Source organism: Gymnodraco acuticeps, unplaced genomic scaffold, assembly GCF_902827175.1.
Source record: "Gymnodraco acuticeps unplaced genomic scaffold, fGymAcu1.1, whole genome shotgun sequence".
Lineage (NCBI taxonomy): Eukaryota > Metazoa > Chordata > Actinopteri > Perciformes > Bathydraconidae > Gymnodraco > Gymnodraco acuticeps.
This window is the reverse complement of record NW_022991894.1, coordinates 508,965-528,049: the sequence shown is the minus strand read 5'-3', so window position 1 is coordinate 528,049 and position 19,085 is coordinate 508,965. Positions and strand designations below refer to the sequence as shown.

Genomic DNA, 19,085 nt, shown 5'->3' with positions numbered 1-19,085 from the left:
ACTATATACAATAATCAGATTTTTTCTTTCAATATTTAGACTCAGCATTTAAAAATGTAAATGGAACAAAAGCAGTCACCAAGTTTGGGTTCCATAGAGATTCTCAGGTGCATTATTCTTACTTCCTGATTTCATATACGAATAGAAATGTAGTTATTTACTATTGATGTCATTCAAACAAAATCCAAAGACAGATTAGTAGGAGACGCTTTTTTCCTTCAGTGAATTTTCCATCAGCGCATGTGTTGTCGACTAAGTCTCTTTGGCAGAAGTTGCTAATTGCGGACAAGTGTGGAATACTAAACAGGCCTCGCAGGGTCTAAGTCTGCCAAAATATCACTTGAAGAGGCGAGTAAGAGATGACGACAAAGAGGCACAAAAATTACCTTGAAAAGACACAAAAACTACTTAAGAAAAAAGATGACCTCAAAGACACAGAAAAACTAGGAAAGAAGCCACAAAATGACCAATAAGAATGAAATATTAGACCAAGAAAAGCCAGAACAGATCAATAAAAGATACAACAGACAAAATAACCTCACACAAAGAAACAGAAAACCATGAAAACACTACAAAGAGACTCAAAACAACCTCAGAAACAAACTCACAACAACCACAGTGTGTCGGTATAGGCCCGTGTCTGCTCTTACACCTTTCCTCTTTAAACTCACATACAGTAGGATCTCTTCCTTTAACCTTTTATTTCATTCCTCTTAAGAACTCCTGCACCCAGTTTGCCCATTTCCTCAGCCAATAAGCTTTCTTTACTCCCACCCATCCCCCTCCTCTGATATTACATCTCTCTTTGCTCTTAACCTCTTTACTTTCTCCAACTGGTTTAAATAGCAGGACCAGCTGCCCTCACCGCTATATCCAGAGCCTCTTAAACTGTGCACACTGGCTAGAGTTGCACACACACACACACACACACACACACACACACACACAACACACACACACACACACACACACACACACACACACACCACACACACACACACACACACACACACACACACACACACACACCACACACACACACACACACACACACACACACACACACACCACACACACACACACACACACACACACACACACACACACACACACACACACACACACACACACCACACACACACAGGGGTTATCCGGGACTGATTCCCACGACTTGAAGGAGACTAAAAATGAACTACATCAAACCGTATTGTGTTCAAAACCATGGGTTCACATGTGTTTTCTATTTTTTTTAAAAGGGTTGTTGTAGTATTAGTATTTGCCAGCAGGTGGTGACATGCCCATTGTAAAATAGAGGTAATACCTGTCTAACTGGTACAGTCCTTTGCCTACGTTTCAATTAACTGTCAGTTGTTTACTTACAGTAGCAGATATTTTTGCTATTGCACTTCTGAAACTGAAATGTAAAAAACCGAAGATCCCTGTGATGTGTCCTTCTGAGGAGAAGAAAGGAGGAACATATTCTCTCCGGTGGATTACACTTTATCCATTCAGGGGAAAAGGGTTTACACTTAAGGCACCGTGTCCTTTCTCTCTTTATGGCGATTTATCTGGATCTCTTGGCATAACATCTATATTAATTTGTGCTCAGGAGTGGGCTATAATTGGTCAAATGCATAAAAAACATAACTAAAAGGAAAAAAATAAAGATTAGGGCTATTAGCATTTCACTCTTTTATAGTCACAGAGCCAAGTTTGAAAGAAAGTAGTACAGCATGACCAGGATCGTGAGAAAAAAGTACACTAAACAAATCGAACTAAATCCTCTCTTCCTGTTAAGCAAGTAGCTAACAAAACAAGTAGAAGCTGTAGCCTTTGAAAAAACATGACTGACAACACACTCACAAGTAGACATCAGGAACCAGAAAACAGGGACCCAAAATAAAAACCTGAGTGTTTGTTTAATACAAGGTGTAAAAAAGCCTTACATCAGAAGAAAAAAAAAAAACAGTTTTAACCACAGACTGCTTTCGAGACACATCTGGAGCAGAGTTTCATTACAAATGCAACATCCTATAAGGTGAACAAATAAGATGTTCTATAAAGTATTGTATTTATAATAATATTCCTTAGTTTTTCTGCTCCATTGTTTTAGAAATAACATAATGTGTGGGCCCATTAAAGACCCTTGTGGGACACCAAATGTAACTTTGCATGAGTGGAAGCGGGTTGATATTGAGTGTTAAAAAATTGCAGCTCACCGTCTTTCCTCTCTCTGACTGGCAGCAGGTTGGGGGCGGGCTGCAGGGACATCTCTTGCAGCTCATTGGCCACGGCGTCACTATGGGGGCTCGGGATGAAGGCACCTGAATTCGCTCCAAACTCGGTCTCCATTATTACCAGGGATTCAGATCGAAGCTTGGACCTAGGAAGTGAAGAAAAACATTGACGCACACTTGGGATGTTGCAAAGCTGAGTTTAAGGGCCATGAGTTTCCATGCACAACAAACACTAATACTGTACTAGTGTAACCTCATAACATAAAGCATTTTTCATCCCTGTCCACTTTACCCCTCCAAATGTTCTCCCTCTGGAGGGGTTGTAGCCTTTGCAGACCAATAACATGCACAAAAACCTACATAACACACTACAGGATAGCGAAACCCCCCCAAAAGCATAATAGGGCCTCTTTAAGACTAGAAATGAGAGAGCATGTCTTCGATAATTTTGCGGGGGTATTATTGTCCTTCTACAACATAGCGTTACTTAAAATGTTCTTTATGGTCCTAACGAAAAAACACTTTAAGAGACAGTATTGTTAAAACACTGCAGTTGTTGTTATGGTCCCACCAAAAGCTTATCTGTGACTCAGTTCAAGTCTTAGGCTACTCATAGTAATGTAACGTCTGATATCAGAGCTGACAAGATGACCTCACTCATTGTGCCATGAGACATATCTATTGTATGAAAGACTGCATAGGAAGACAAAGGGGGCAACAGCGGCTTAATTTAGCCCCAGAATATCCCTGCGTGTTTGTGTTGGAATGTAAACAATGTTTTGAGTGCAGCTGTCATTAAGTCCAGTCTAAGGGGAAAACATGACTCTGCTTTCCGCAGCTTTTTAAATCGCAAAGCAGAGAGAAAAACTTTGCAAAAATCTGTGTCATTTACGCTAGGGATGCTGGACATGACACCAACACTTTTTGAAATGGCCAATGTTGTCTCCCCCACCACCTTTTAAAAGTATGATTTTTTTAAATGTTTAAATGATTCCATGCACAAAGAAATGTAATAAATAAAGAACTCTTCGCTCAAAAGCAGATCTCAAGAGAAATGTGTCTATTTGCACTTGCTGGGTGTGTATTTCTGTGAGCCTAATTTAGACATGTGACACATTTAATGATTGTCAACTTTTAATAGAAAATAGAAAAGCAAACATGGCTCCCGCTTTGCAACAGCAGGGCGGGATGATGGTCAAGTAAGAATCTGAATCATAGATCCGTTGTGGGACAGAAGTGTTTGCTTTTGTCATTGAAAAGGCCTGCTGTGTTGATATTGTTGTAATCATGTTGTGTAAATCCTGTATGACAGATGATACATGTGTTGAGTGATATTGTCCTGTAGTCGGTCCGTGTAAATCCTGTTGAATATCCAGGCTGCAGGTGTTGATATTGTCTTTAAGGTTATAATTAGGTTGTAGCCCCACATTGTAAATCCTGGCTTTACAGGTGTTGCTGACAAATAGAAGGCTTACTTTACTTGTGTTACATTTTGTTTTATGGGTGAATAAAGGGTCCTTGCCACTTTTCAAAACAAAGTTATGTCCATGCTCCCAAATGTCCTGCAAATTACTCAGAAGTGGAGAAAAGTTGGAAAAAATACTATAATATATAAGTATTATACTGTGAAAATACTCAATTGGTGTAGAAGTACCTCAATTTAAGTACAGTACTGGAGTAAATATAGTCGACTTTTCACCAACAAACTTGTATTGATGTTATGATAGTTTTCACGTTAAATATGAATGAGTCAGTAAAGTATGTATCCTCCTGATTTTGTAAAATATATTAAAACGTAGTAGACTTAAAGGGTTTTAGCTTATTTGAAACTATTGCAACACCACTTACGATGGTTTGGTTCATTCAAAGTGAATCTAACAGCAGGATTCTTGCTGCTCTGAGATTGTATCTTCATGGTTTATTGCACTTAATGTAGGGATAACGCGTCAGCTAAATTAAATGTAATGTAATACTAAAATAGGTTTGACAGTCTACTTTAAAGCAGTTTCTCAAAGAGTTACGCAGCATGCATTAATCCGTTTTAATTACGTACCTTGATATTATCTTTACCGTTCCCGTATGGCGTCCATGTTATTGCTAATCTCGAACAAATACAACCGAAACACTGGCAGAGTTTCTGGAAGCTGACGCGAGAAGTTTGTGCGAAGTCAACTAGGATGAGAACAAACTATTTCCTGTTAAAACTTTCAAAATACAACTCGCATTGTTTAGCCTACCGAATGAGGACAGACACGTTTTAGAGCAATTCTTACAATTGTTTTTGAAAGCATCGATGTGACGGTGTGACATTTGAGACATTAACAGTTCGTGCTATTTGTCATTGTTGGTCCGCAACACACTATCTAACAATAAAAAGTGGATTGGATACGCAAATATAAAATGTAAGTCCATGTATTTCTGTGGGAGTGGCTCTTTGATTCTGAGCGCTTCTTGGCTCCGTAGTAAAACATTTATGTGACTCGCCTATCCTGCAAACAGAGGATGCACCTCTATTTAGTTTGTTATTGCAAACATTAAAGCATTGTGTGGTTCCTTAATATTAATCAGCACTAATACAGCAGGGAGAAAGTGGAAATTGAAAATGAGATTAAATGTAGCAGTAGTTTAAACGTACACTATTTGACGTGCAAGATTCAGCCCAAAGTGCTTTACAGAGCAAGATAAGATAATTAAAAACAATAACAACGAGTTAAAAATAACTTAATAAGAAACAAAATCTAAAATAAATTATACAAACAAAACAAAAAGAGTTACATCGCAAAACAATCAAACATGAACTGATTAAAAGATAGCTCTTAATTGTACTCTTTTACATTTCTACGGGAGTTTGCTGATCCAAGGGGAGGCTTCTCCACAGTTTGAGGCCATACAAATATATATTTTTAAGCAGTAGTATTAGGTCCACTTTCTTCTGTGACAAAGCTACCACCGGATGGCGACAAATTCAACAGCAGTCTCGTCCGGGCGGAACCATTCTTTCCGTCTGGGGGACCAATAATTTTGACGGACCAACATGGCGGCAAAACATTGCTAATGCTAAACAACTGAAACAAATGTGTGGAATTCATCTGTAATTAATAGTTTTTTTTCACGAGTGAATGTTCACACCAAATTGAGACAATTTACCAGCACCTTCGGTTTCCACGACAACCTTTTCAGTACAGTATAACGGCCAACAACGGACATAAACGTTAGCTTGTTTAATGCTAATTCACTTAGCTTCCTCTGTAAACACGTTAGAAAGCTAAGCTAACCGTTAACCATGTGGGGTGAAATAGACCCTCCAGTTCAAACACAACCTAATTTGTGTGAGAGCAAAGACGAGCCTGAATTACCAGAAGAAAATGGGGTCACATTTTCCCAGATATGTGGCTTTCACCGCCCCGCAGACACACGTCAGCCACAACAACAACAACAACAACAAGACACAGAGGTGAGATATCCAAGGTTCAAATATTCAAAAGCTTTATTGTCATGTGCAAAGTGGCTACTGTGTAGATATGGCAATGGCAGTCTTAGGTCCCAAGCACCCCCAACATCAGCAGCATGACCTGTTTTGTATACTCACTACTTATCATCTTATTTATTTGTCTGCTTGTCACACAGCCCGTGAGCCAGGCAGAGTCCACCTGTGTGAATGACATGGTGGAGGCCATAGCCAGGAGTGGCAGCTCAGTGAAGAGCCAGCAGAAAGGAGACGCTGAGCTGACCCTGGATCAGCGCAGAGAGGAGCTCCTGCAGCAGTACAGGAGCAGACCGCTGGTGTTCCTGGAGAGGTACCATGTAAGTGTTCAAAGTAAAGGTTGTATTGTTATATGCACAAACTAGCTACAGTGTAGAAATGGCAATGGAATTCTTCTGACCTGAGCTCCTCCAACAATGCAACATATATAATAAAAATACAAAATAAAAAGTAGTGCAAAAACTCTATATACATGTAAATAGAATTTGATATGTACAAGAACAGAATATGAAAAGCACACAACGAAAAGTAAACAAACACTGAACACTGCTCCATTATGTTTCTATATACAAACGCATTGGTGTGTATATCAGTGGTGAACCGTCAGGGCCTTCAAGGTATTCAGAGAACACCCTGACACACTCAGATAAAACAAACAAAAATCGATTTAATTTTATAAATAAAATGTCAATAAAAGAGAATTGTATCCGTGTTGTTGACCTGTAATATTACAGGCGGCGGCGGGGGGTGTGTGTGTGTCTACAGAAGGTCCCGTTGTGATAGACACGGTTCGCCACTGGTGTATATTTACTTGGCAGCAGCTGAAAGGAGCTATTAGCTTTAAGGTTAAACATCTATCTACTCTTCACCCATTTCTAGGTGTGCCTCAAGCCCCAGGACCTGTCAGTGTTTGCCCACGTCAGCTCAGATCCACGGGTTCTTCACTACGGCAAAGTGATAGAGAGACGAGCTGCAGCGTTCACCAACAGGACGAGGGTTCGAAACCAGCGCTACGCGGCTCTCAGGGCCCTGCAGGAGGGTAGGGCCTTCTTTAGTCAAAAGAGACGATTTGTTCATTCATTCAAGTTCAGACCTCGCAAGTACAAGAATCAATAAGACAGGCTAGAAAATGGACTTATTGATTGACATATGCTTCACCTGTTTTCTTCTGGGAAACATGTATAAAGTGGGTTATGCTGCAATCCATGTTTTGTTTTTTATTCTATAACTTTCTGGATTTTTAATTTGTCAATGGCTTTTTCAAAGATTGTTGAGTGTGAGAAGATTCTGTCACTTGTTGTAGTTTTTGGTAAAACAAATTAAATGTATTTAATTGTCAATGTTTTAATAGTATCCAATTAAACTGCAATATTCCAGGGAAAAAATAGATAAACATATTTTTGTATATACAGCATATATGAAGTACTTTGACAGACAACGAAATCCCCAGTTGAGACTTTAAAAAATATACTATCGGTTCTACTTAGTGAGGTTTAAAGACATCTTCTGCTGAGATATCTGCTGCCACCCCGAACATTTCTATCAGTCTTGTATCTACCATTACCTGTGCGTTAAATTAAGATGCTGTCCTTTTCTGTCCTCCCTCTTCCAGGCGGAGAGTATTTTAGTGACGAACAGATGCGGATAAGGGAGCCGCTGCTGTATGAACAATACATCGGCCAGTACCTGACTGATGAGGAGGTGAGAGCATGATGCAGGACGGTGCTGGAAAGTTCTATTTCATAATTACCTTTTTTTTTTTACATCATTTCCAAACGACTTGTGTTCCAGGTGCTGGCGCGCTCCCAGGAGTCCATGCTGGACGATGCACAGGGGGGCCCGGGGGCTCCAGCAGGAAACAAAGGGGGGCTCACACAACTCCTCCTCAACTCCTACCAGGAGCGTCTGATCCAGGACCGCCTGCAGAGGGAGCAGGAGAGAGAGGACGGAGCGAGGGAGGAGGATGAGGAGGAGGAAGATGGTGAGAGAGGCTGGTGTTATAATAATAATAAAGCTTTATTTATATAGCACTTTTCATACAACACATGCAGCTCAAAATGACACATCACAAGTTAAAAACAAACCCCCTCAGATGATTTGTTCAGAACTTTGAAAGGTACATGCAGCAACATATAACATTTTATCAGGTTTAGTCGCTTTATCCAAAGCGACTTACATACTCAATACTGTGGGCAATCCCCACAGGAGCAATTTGGGGTGAAGTGTCTCAGGGACACAACGACATGCTGACTGCAGTGGGGTTTGAACCTGTGACCCCCTGATCCCAACACCAACGCTCTAGTCCACTGCGCCACACGCCAGACAACTGAATCGATTCAACAATATAAAATATAAAACCCCATAAAACAAAGTGAACATATATGCACTACAGAAATACAAATAAAAAGATTAAGACCTATACAATTAATAAAACAATATAAAGGTAGGTAAATAAAAAAGACTAAAAGAACATTTAAAGTGGGGTGAATGTGGTTTCTGTGGATTGAAGTGAAAAGAACCCTGTTTCTGTTGTCTTCTTCTCCCGATCCTACTTTGACTCACTAAGTCTGTCTCTCTTCCCGTTCCTACGGAAGTGATCACCGCCCAGCAGAAGGACTGGGAGCCCACGGCAGAGGAGAAGGCTCTGCTCAGAGAGGAGTTCATCGGTCAGATGCACCAGCGCTTCCTGGATGGCAAAGACAAGGATATCAACTACAGGTCAGCCATAACGACAGCTCACATCTATGCTATGTTAGGGCGCCATCTGTGTTACACAACAGGGAATTGGGCGTCATAGTAAGGAAAGAAAAATAGGGTTTATTCTATATTTTATAATACATTTGTTAGATGTTAGTAAATGAATACTGAAGGTTATCTGACACTATGAAAAGATGACCTCAAATAGATTTAAGAGAGGTCTGATCAGTGTTGACTCTAAAGTGGAAACAAACTAGAAAGTGGTTAAGGGTTTAGAAATTGCGTTACTAGGTGATACGGAGTGGATTTGGACAGGCATACATACAAACCACACAATTTCCAATTATTAATAATAAATGTAAACATTGTTTTGTCTGTTTTTCTATTAATATTAATTATATGCACTGAAGGGTTATTTAGATTGTTGATTATTTGTAAGACTAAGGCCCAATCCCAAACCACGCCCTACCCCTACGTGACACAGTGAACTCTGTGGAGTGACACTCGCAGCTCAACGAGGCTTTGGGACGGCCTCCCCTCTCCGGCAGAAACAGGAAATGCCGTAACTGTACGTAACAACGGTTTCAAATCAGCATCTCTTTGACAAAACATTTAAATTAATAACTAAAATAAAATTCCAAACATCTGTAATTGTGTTACTTTTTTGTAAAGCTCTTTTAGTTTTAAACCTCATTTTATAAGCTTATAAAATATACACAACTTTATAATAAAATGCACACATTTACCTTTTTCTAGACTAAACACAGGTTTGATCCGAAGTTAAAAACATATGAGGTTATCATGAGGTTGTTAACATCGCAGTTTATCAGTGGATGTTTTCTGGAACTACTTGTAAACAGCGTGTTTCCTGACGGACACACACAGCGTTGAGACGTTCTTATTATACATCCATGGTTGAGACCGGTCTCCAGTCAGCACCGATGCAGACTCGCTGTTTGAGGGCTTGACAGCCCACTCCCCCTCCACACTCGTTGGTTTGGAACAGCCCTTAAAGAGGCGGACCCTCTGCGCGAACGGAGGGGTAGGGCGTGGTTTGGGATTGGGCCTTCCTCTACACTGCTGGTCTCGAGTATTTAAATACATGTTATTGGTGGCGCTGACATTTCACACAGATGCATCATGCCTTAAGGACTTTGTAAATATTCTGCGGTTGATTGTTAAATATTCAAACTAATACAGGAAATGTATATTAGCAAACAACAAAGTACATGTACGATAATGTCCAGAAAAAGTTACCAAACTCTTGTTACTTTGAAAGCGTGTAGTTTAAGCGTTTGTGTTTCCATTTCAGCGAAGTGGACGAGAACCCGGACTACGACAACTTGGACATCGTCAGCAGAGACGAGGAGGATAAATACTTTGATGATGAAGATGATGATGAAGAAGAGGAGATGGAAAATGACGAGGAGGATGAGAACATGACAGAATAGTAACACTCACTGCTTTGATCGATCTGTAAATACAACATGTACAAAATAATGCTATGCCTTCTATTTGTTAATCTTACACATGAATGCAAACATGGCTGGTAATAAATATTGTTTGAGAGTAAATATGATACCCTGAAATAAAGACTGTCCCTTTTAGTCACCAGATCGCAGTTTTCTATTCACGGATAGTATCACACACATTAACAGTTACACACAGAGTTTTTATTAAATGTCAATATGTGCTGTACATTTCCTCTCAAAGCTCAAAGCAAGTTTTACTAAGAGGTTTTTACTAATATATGTACAATCAGAAAAGTACGATTACAAGTTATCCCAAAATATTTCGATATTGCTACATCTGGATGGTTCCTCTATTAATGCATACAGAAAGGTGTACACATAGAATAGTAGTGGATTCAACACTATGGAACTCTCTTACTAAAAACATTCAGTCTGCGGTCGCTGTAGCAGCTTTTACGAAACAACTGAAGACACATTTATTTAAATTGGCCTTTGTGTCTCCTTGAGTACGGTTCTTTGTCCTTTTGGGACTCTTTGTTGACTCTTGTTTTTATGTTAACCTTAACTTCTGGCACATGTTTTTATTGTCTTCATGTTTCTGTGGTCAAACTGCGATGCTCTACTACAGTCGCAGTAAACACATGTTTTAACCTTAGGATTAAGAGTCAAAGTTAAGGAAAGGTAAATGGTTTGAGGTTTAAAGAAAGTGATTAGCTTTATATAACCTGAAGGAAGATGTTTGATGCCACAGGAAACAAACCCGGCTGGCTACCTCGTCAACCTCTGATGCACATTTTAGATAAAGTCTTTGTCTGGTACAGTACAATCATTTTCTCTCACCAACAAAAATGATGTCACGCTTTGAGAATTCAAGAAGAAATATTTCTTTCACTTTAAAAAAAAATGATAAAAAAAGCCTTTTGTCATTAAATGCAGCAAATGGTCTCATGAAGGATTACTTAGGAACAACACTTGTTGTCTTTTGCTATCAGTGTCCAACAACGTTTGTCCTTTTTGGTGATACAGGTTGCATTGTCCTTTTGTCCAACCTGTCGTCGATAACATTTATGCCACAGTAAAACTATTTCACTTTTTAATCTCCCTTATTTTCAGAGTGTAGTACTCCTCTTGCAACTTCATGATCTTTAGTTTCATTTTGATTTTCTCTCTCTTCAGCTGCTCAAGGTCCATTGTATCCAGATTACAGGAAGTGGAGACTGGAGTGCTCTTTGAGGCTTGGGGAACCCTGTGGAAGAAACATAAATAAACAAGCATAGAAATAAATAACTGAAAACAATGTACAATGTACAAATGAAAAAATAAATCGTATGTCTTGCTTAAATGCATTACATTTCATTTACATTTCATTTAGCTGACGCTTTTATCCAAAGCGACTTACAATGACCAATCACAGGGACATTCTCCCTGGAGTAACTAAGGGCTAAGTGCCTTACTCAAGGGCACACTAGTGGTGGTGTTCCTGGCGGGATTTGAACTCACAACCTTCCGATCTTCAGCCCACCTCACTATCCATTGGACCACCACTATCCCATGCAAATGAAGCTTCTTTGTTTATTTGCGTGTTGCACCTTACCTTGTTTCTGTCTCCATCCCTTGTAATTGTGCAGCATCATGACCAGATGTCGTTACCTCTGTTTCGTCATGACAACCGTCATCCAGCTCGCTCTGAGGACCTGCACAGGAAGTAGAATATTATTCCACGTGGTCTTGCACAAACATCTAATGGTTTATAAATAACTTGCACGCTGTGTCTAGTAGGGCTGTCCCGAATACCATTTTTCGGGCTCCGGATATTCGGTAGTAATCAGCAGCGAATATTCGTTCCGCGTGTGGGGGGGGGTGCGTAGTAATCAGCAGCGAACCGCTTCGACACGTGTATTTCGGTTTATTCACGGCATTCTTTTTGTTATTCTACAGTATTGTTGTTTTATAGTTATTTGTTAATGTAACCCAATTTGTGTTCTTTGAAATTGAAAAGGATATCGCATTGTGTTTGATACTTTCGTTGCAGTTGTATATGTCTTAAGTGTAATTTGGCTTGGCTTTCTAATGTAATGGACATGCTTTTATTTTGAAGGAGAGTTAGCGCAGTTGATAGGAAGTTGTTGTTGCTATGGAAACAACGTGACGGTGATTAATGGAGGAAAAGTCATATCTACATATAAAAGACGGAGAAAGTAAACGATAGCGTTTATGGTTAACTGTTAGCCCCCCCCGAAGAGGCACAAGCTCTTACGTTGATATTGGAGATTTCAATAAATAAAAAAACGAATAATCTCTTCCTTACCTTCCTGAATGTATGCTGTGTTTGAGGCAGCGTCTCTGGTGTTTCCAGTTATGTGTGTGACTAACAGCGGAGTCTGAACGCTGGCTGTTTCAGTGTCTTCAGCTTTCTCCAGGATTTCAGGTTTGATTGCTGGTGTTGAGGTAGCTGGAGCAGATAGCGATGTTTCGGTTTGAAGTTCTCTCTGTCCATCTTCTTTTATTTCATTACTTTGTGTAAACTGCTCCTCTGACGGTTGGACGGTTGTTGAGATATCAATGGGATCATCTATTGGCGAGACTCTGTGAGCTCCCCTCTCTTCATTTTGTGCACCCTCGTGCAATGGCTTACACCAACTGTCTGCTCACAAATTAAATGAAGGTTAAAGATTAGACACTTGAACATTAAAGTTAGATAAAGCTGTGGAATTATCTTTCTTGACTTTGGATGTCGCCCATAATAAAACATAGTCCATACTGACACACATCTATAGATTAAAATGGCTTTCAGCAAATCTACGGCAGCCCTGAGAGGCAAATGAGAAAAAATACTATCGTGATTCATTTCACAAGTCTGATCCAAATAGTTTTCTCTCCCGTGTTTGTGACTTGAGAACAGAAAAAAAGAACATTTCACGGTAATTAGACCTGTCGCGATAATCAATAAATTGACTTATCGTACGATAAATAAAAATGGACTCGATAACTTTTCTGAGCTCGATAAATTGCCGTTCACATGCGTGTTTGTTTACATAAGGATGTGACCAGAATTGTAGCCAGGAGCGCTGTGGCTGCCAGCCCGGCGCGCTGTGAGGGGTCGGGGCTCACACACAGCCAGGTCAGGACACACAGCCAGGTCAGGACACACAGCCAGGTCAGGACACACAGCCAGGTCAGGACACACAGCCAGGTCAGGACACACAGCCAGGTCAGGACACACAGCCAGGTCAGGACACACAGCCAGGTCAGCACACACAGCCAGGTCAGCACACACAGCCAGGTCAGGACACACAGCCAGGTCAGGACACACAGCCAGGTCAGGACACTCCGCGTAAAGTAGTGCAGCAGCCAAATGAATAATATAGAGACGAGCAGGAGACAACGTGTGACTTACTCGAGGGGAATTTGAAGTGAAATGGAAGTGGTTGCAAAACCTAATTCCACATCTCCGGTGTGGGAATATTTTGGATTCAAGCCAAATCAACGAGGCGAACCTACGGACTTGAATGAGCCGGACGGTGTGTCGCATTTGTTTAAAAAAGGTAGCAACAAAAGCTAGCAATACGACCAACCTTAAAGTGCACCTGAAACACAACCTACCCATTCCATGTTCCCAGCTGGGAGCAAACACGGCAGCTCGAGGTGGAGAGCCCCCACCTTCCCTACAGAGAGAGCGAGCTCTGTTTTCTGAGTCTATTTAATTGATTGTGTTTAATTTTAATTAATTTGTTATTAAATGTATTTATTTTATTTATTATATATCATTTATATATTTGAATATTATTTCACATTTCATTTGCAATGTTGAATGTTCAATACAAAGTTCTGTTTGATAGGATGTACTTGAATTATTATTATAAATTATCATTATGTCAGTGGTCTAAAATGGTCTTACAACGGTGCCGACAATATTATCGTTTATCGCAATAATTTCCGGGAAAATGTATCGTCCAACCAAATGTATTATCGTGACCGGCCTAACGGTAATCTTTCTAAGTTCCTTCATTTCTTATAAATCTGTGAAACATGTTTCGGTCACCTTTACTGTTGTTATCAGCAACATCAGGAACCGTTCTTTCTTCCTCCTCTGTCTTCATTGCCAACACTTTAGACATGCTCTCTGGTGTGAGATCTGGGGGCGGGATCTTACATTTCTGGGAGAATAAAGGAAATGCAGCATTATCATCACGGTCATGTTGCATTCATTTATATCACATTGTATTCTGATTTGAGTTGCCGTTCCAGTCGCTCTCCTTTTAGATGTATTGTTGGGAAAGTAACCTCTCAGTGATCATAGTATCTTACATCAATCCAAAACTGCAGAGGTTTCCCCCCAAAGATCTCATATCCTGTGGGATCAAACCAGCGGCCCTCACTCTTGATACACTTCTCACCTAAACACACATAAAGCAACACATGTTAAAAAACAAAAAAGGCTTTAGGAATCACGAATAAGGAAATAGAAAAACAAGTGTGTGCTTACCCCTCTCCAGCTTCTCTACGAAGAGGATTCCCGTTTTGTTCCCACAGGTTACAGTCACGAGTCCTGAATTGTGCACAAATGGACATCATTGTCAAACAAACAATGACTAACAACTTTCAGAATATTTATTAGCTGCAAAAATATTGAGTGTATTTTAATGTCATAGACAATGTTCTTAGAGAATGTCTCGCACATTGCAAAACAGCTGGTTTTGTCCAAAATACAAGATAAATGGTTTAAATGTATTATTTATACTTGGTTGTGTTCTCTTGGTGTGTTCGGATGTGTTTGGCTGCTCATCGTCTTCCTGATCTTCCTCCTCCTCTTCATCTGTGTCCTTGTCCCCATCATCTACTTCATATTTTAACCGCTTTTGGTTCAGAATCCTGGAGCTACTTCTTCGGTTCACATGTTCCACTTCTTGCGGCTCCATTATTCTGTTTTGAAGCAAACGACAGATAACATCTTAGACGGCATTCACAATGTTGTGTATTGTGTTGAAAGTGTTTTCAATTGGATAAAGGTTATTTAAGGAAAGAAAGGGTTCAAGGCTTGTATTGGTCATGCGTGCATAGCCACAGCGTAGTTATGACGATGAACATCTTAGGTCACAGGCTCCTCCAACAGGGCAACACAATAAAACAGAAAAAATGGTGCAAGTAAATACAAAAAGAAAAATAGTAAAAAAGTGGAATAGTGCAATAAGAGTCTATATGCAAGTGATTGAATATGATATATTAAATACATCATTTCTAAATTGCAGCCAGATTAATATTGTTTCAAAAGTTCAGGTGTTTAACAAGGATATAACATTTTTCATCTGAAAATAGGGTGTTCAAATAATAATGTTCTACAGTCATTTTTAACCCGAGGTGGGAGAAGTACTCACGTCTTGTTATTGAGTAATGACTGCATGAATGGTGGTGAGCGCTCCTGGGGTTGTCCATATCCACCGCCGCTACTATGCATTAATTCCCTCATCATGGAAAAGCTTTCCTGAATAGTGCTTGTAATGCTGGCAAAGTTGGCATTTATCTGCTGCATGTTGTCTGCGTTGCGGCTGGATGTTTGCTCCATTGTCCCCAACATCCTCCTTTTTATTTGGATGTCTTCCTGCACTGCATGGTCAGCTGGAAGTGTTCTCTTCAGCCGGTCACTTCTGTGGCTGTTCAGCTTTGGCTTGAATAAACCAGAGCATTTTTTTTTGTATTATTACACAATAGGACCATAGCCATCTACGGTGGACCTGAAGTGCAAGACACCACAGCATTTCACAAAACACCACAGCATTTCACATTGGACGGAAAGGGTATTCCTTAGGGGGAACACTTCTTGTTTGTGATTGGACAGAGCCAGCCATCACTGCTGTGATTGGTTGTTTTTGCTGCCAGTCAAGAAATGACGCTTCGTGATTGGTCAACACCCGACAGCGAAATATGTCCCAACACATCAGCCGTTAGCACACACTCAGAGCTCACAGCTCCTCATATCTGTTCAGAAACTGGACACAAGTTAAACATGTACAAACCACAGACTGTCTGTGTCATGGCGAATACAGTCACTGGTTTATTTATGTCTGTATGACGTTGTTGTGAGTGTGGACGGAGCAGCTACAGGTTAGTTTAGCCTGATGGGTCCGATTCCATTCAGAAAACACGCATTTTAAAAGCTTTTCGCCTGCCGTCTTATCTGCAGACTTGTCAAAGCGTTAATTCATGGTTTTTACTAACCGTTATCAGTATGTAGTTACTTCGGCATCACTTTGAAACGTGTATTACAATTAAATCACGGTCAAATATGTTCATTTTGTTGTAGTTGGTATCTCCCATAGGATTTACATGGAGATACGCCCCGCCCCCTCTCAGCGCCTCTTGTTTGAATGACAGGAGCAAACACAGCTGACAGCCGCGTGAAACTCGGGCGATTAGAGCGATGCGAATATTGAGTAGTCTACCATAGTATTCACATGGAGATAAGCCCCTTAAAAACCATGACTTAATAAAGCATTAATTCTGTGTTTACTCCTGTCATTCAAACAAGACGCTGGAGAGGGGGCGGGCCGTATCTCCATGTAAATCCTATCGGAATCGGATCGATCAGGCTAAACTAACCTGTAGCTGCTCACAGCACACTCACAACAACGTCATACAGACATAAATAAAGCAGCGACTGTATTCGCCATGACGACAGTCTGTGTTTTGCATATGTTTAACTTTTGTCCAGTTTCTGAACAGATATGAGGAGCTGTGAGCTCTGAGTGTGTGCTAACAGCTAACGGCTGATGTGTTGGGCCAATCACGAAGCGTCATTTCTTGACTGGCAGCAAAAACAACCAATCACAGCAGTGCTTCTATGGCTGACTCTGTCCAATCACAAACAAGAAGTGTTCTCCCTAAAGGAATACCCTTTCCGTCCAATGTGAAATGCTGTTTGATTGATTGATTGAAAAGTGTATTAACAGCTTGTATATTGGGTACAGTACAGTACAGCTCAAAACATACAATTGTTAAGGGGATGCAGACCAGAGAAAGACTTTCGTCTTGTTTACATCAGGGTCCCCCATTTCCAATTCATCATGTCATTTAAGACATATTTGACATACAGGTGGCTTATTTACAATTTACATACAGGTGGTTTTTTTATATACAGATTGCTTGTTTACAATTTTCATTTTAGATTTCGTTCTAATACATCCTAACCGGACATTTAAGACATACCAAGTCTACAGATATACAGTTAGTAACAGAGTCTAAAATGCGAGTATATACATAGATGGGGGGGGAAGCTGTCCATTGAACGACAGGTTGAGATTTGTACTATTACCGGGGCCAGTTTTGCAATGCTCTCCCCCGAAGGTGCTCTTTAAGAGAGGTTTTGAAGGTAAGTATAGTTTTACTTTCCTTTACAGTTGTGGGAAGAGCGTTCCACCTTGATGTGGCATAATTGCGAAACGTTTTCGCAACGTTTTTTCTTATCTTATTTGTGGAATCAGCTTCCAGTTTGTGTTCGGGCGGCAGACACCCTATCCGTTTTTAAGAGTGCGCTTAAGACCTTCCTTTTTGATAAAGCTTATAGTTAGGGCTGATTAGATTCAGCCCCTAGTTTTGCTGATATAGGCTTAGTTTGTCGGGGGACATCTTCCTTCTTCCTTCTCTCTGTCTATACCTGTGTACTCTCATGTTCCGATTAACCCAGCTTCCCCAAATGTCTTTCTTTTTGGTGTCTATATACGCCGGGATCCGGAGTCATGATGATCCTGCGCTCCTCTGTCCTGCATCGCGAGCCCTGGATCTTGAGTCGTGGCTGTGGTCCTGGATCATAGGTCCTGGATGGATATCCTCGTGGATTCATCTTCCTATTATACACACATGCATTTCCAAACATTTGGACTACCTATGTTGCAAATGTATTATCTTTTCAATTTACACACGGCATCTATTGCACGTCTGTCCGTCCTGGGAGAGGGATCCCTCCTCTGTTGCTCTCCCTGAGGTTTCTCCCATTTTTTCCCTTTAAACTGTGGGTTTTCTTCGGAAGTTTTTCCTTGTACGATGTGAGGGTCTAAGGACAGAGGGTCTAAGGACAGAGGGTCTAAGGACAGAGGGTCTAAGGACAGAGGGTGTCGTATTGTCATACTGATATTTTGTACAAACTGTAAAGTCCACTGAGACAAATGTAACATTTGTGATATTGGGCTATATAAATAAACATTGAAACGTGTATTCCCCCTTTTTTGTGCCAAATCTGGGTTTCACATGATGTGGTGTTTTCTGAAATGCTGTGGTGTCTTGCACTTCAGGGCCACCGTAGACACCAGATAACATAAGACCAAAGGCATGTTGTGAAATAGCACATTCAACTTTTACAAATACAACACCTTCTACTTTTACAAAGCTTAAAAATATTCAGTTTTTCTGTGGAAGGTACTGTATCATAGTATATAGCAAGTCCGTTAAGCTTGAAATCATGAACATACCTGGAGCAGATCCCTGTGATGCTTTACAACCGCAGCTGGCAGACTTTCGCTGGATTGGCTCGGCTGTGGCAAATCTTTGGAACGCTCCAAACTCGGGGATAAACTTTGTCCGGAAGACGACTCTTCCAGGTCCCCCGTCTCGATGCCGGAGCTTAGGGAGCTAATGGTGCGCGTAGCAGGGGAGCCAATGGGGCACGTAAAAGGCGAGCCACCCCAGACCTCTTCACACAGCTCGAAAAACAAGAGCATAACACGTCCTTGGTGACTCCGACTCCCAGTGTTCACCAACTGCCTGTACTTGGTGCGAATTTGCTTAAGCTTGGCGGTAAGTTGGACCCTTGTAATGGCGTTCGCGTCGTGAGGGAAATCCTTGTCTGCCCGGGTCCTCGGATACTGCTCGTGAAATGCGCGAGAAATATCGATATATTTACACTTGCAGGACTCCCAGTCAACATTCTCCTGTACTTTGGTCGTTTTGTACTCTAGTGTGACCCTAAGCAGAAGTTCTACCTCGTCGTCAGTCCACAAAAATGCACCCCTTATTGCACGAATATCCGCCATCTTCTACCTTGTGTGTTTGTTTATGCCTTATGCTGCTTATGCCAAGCCCCCAGGAAGTGCGCCGGACTCAGATGAAAATATTCGTGGTGGCCAAACGGCGGTACTGCACATCCGTTTGGTTGCCAGGCCCGGAAACACGTTTTCCCATTGATTTACATGGGGAAAGAGTGAT

General features: G+C 40.8%; 3 protein-coding genes across 5 annotated transcripts in view; 1 reads left to right on the top strand and 2 right to left on the bottom strand.

The window, feature by feature from the left end:
- Window positions 1-4,414, bottom strand: part of LOC117535527 (myocardin-related transcription factor B-like) — a 51,066-nt gene extending 46,652 nt beyond the window's left edge. Inside the window, exons 1-2 of the mRNA XM_034200033.1 lie at window positions 4,291-4,414; window positions 2,220-2,383 (exon numbers count right to left, since the gene is read on the bottom strand). Of these exons, the coding sequence (XP_034055924.1) occupies window positions 2,220-2,352 (133 nt within the window). The 5' untranslated portion in view covers window positions 2,353-2,383; window positions 4,291-4,414. The remainder of the gene's footprint in view (window positions 1-2,219; window positions 2,384-4,290) is intronic.
- Window positions 4,415-5,225: 811 nt separating this feature from the next.
- ccdc97 (coiled-coil domain containing 97) lies at window positions 5,226-10,032 on the top strand. 2 transcript variants are annotated; one of them, XM_034200038.1, is made up of 7 exons: window positions 5,226-5,691; window positions 5,865-6,041; window positions 6,601-6,760; window positions 7,334-7,422; window positions 7,513-7,702; window positions 8,313-8,439; window positions 9,731-10,032. In XM_034200038.1, the coding sequence occupies exons 1-7, from the start codon at window positions 5,521-5,523 to the stop codon at window positions 9,867-9,869; spliced, it is 1,053 nt and encodes a 350-aa protein (XP_034055929.1). In that variant the 5' UTR covers window positions 5,226-5,520; the 3' UTR covers window positions 9,870-10,032. The 2 variants fall into 2 exon arrangements, with proteins under 2 accessions (XP_034055929.1, XP_034055930.1); XM_034200039.1 differs by having other exon boundaries at window positions 5,227-5,691; window positions 8,316-8,439.
- A 37-nt stretch (window positions 10,033-10,069) lies between these two features.
- On the bottom strand, window positions 10,070-18,970 carry LOC117535528. 2 transcript variants are annotated; one of them, XM_034200036.1, is made up of 9 exons: window positions 18,353-18,969; window positions 15,266-15,555; window positions 14,632-14,813; window positions 14,377-14,439; window positions 14,199-14,287; window positions 13,933-14,047; window positions 12,199-12,534; window positions 11,485-11,584; window positions 10,070-11,136 (listed from the first exon to the last, which is right to left on the bottom strand). In XM_034200036.1, exons 1-9 carry the CDS (start codon window positions 18,911-18,913, stop codon window positions 10,977-10,979), a joined length of 1,896 nt encoding a protein of 631 aa, XP_034055927.1. In that variant the 5' UTR covers window positions 18,914-18,969; the 3' UTR covers window positions 10,070-10,976. The 2 variants fall into 2 exon arrangements, with proteins under 2 accessions (XP_034055927.1, XP_034055928.1); XM_034200037.1 differs by lacking the exon at window positions 12,199-12,534 and having other exon boundaries at window positions 18,353-18,970.
- Window positions 18,971-19,085: the final 115 nt, after the last annotated feature.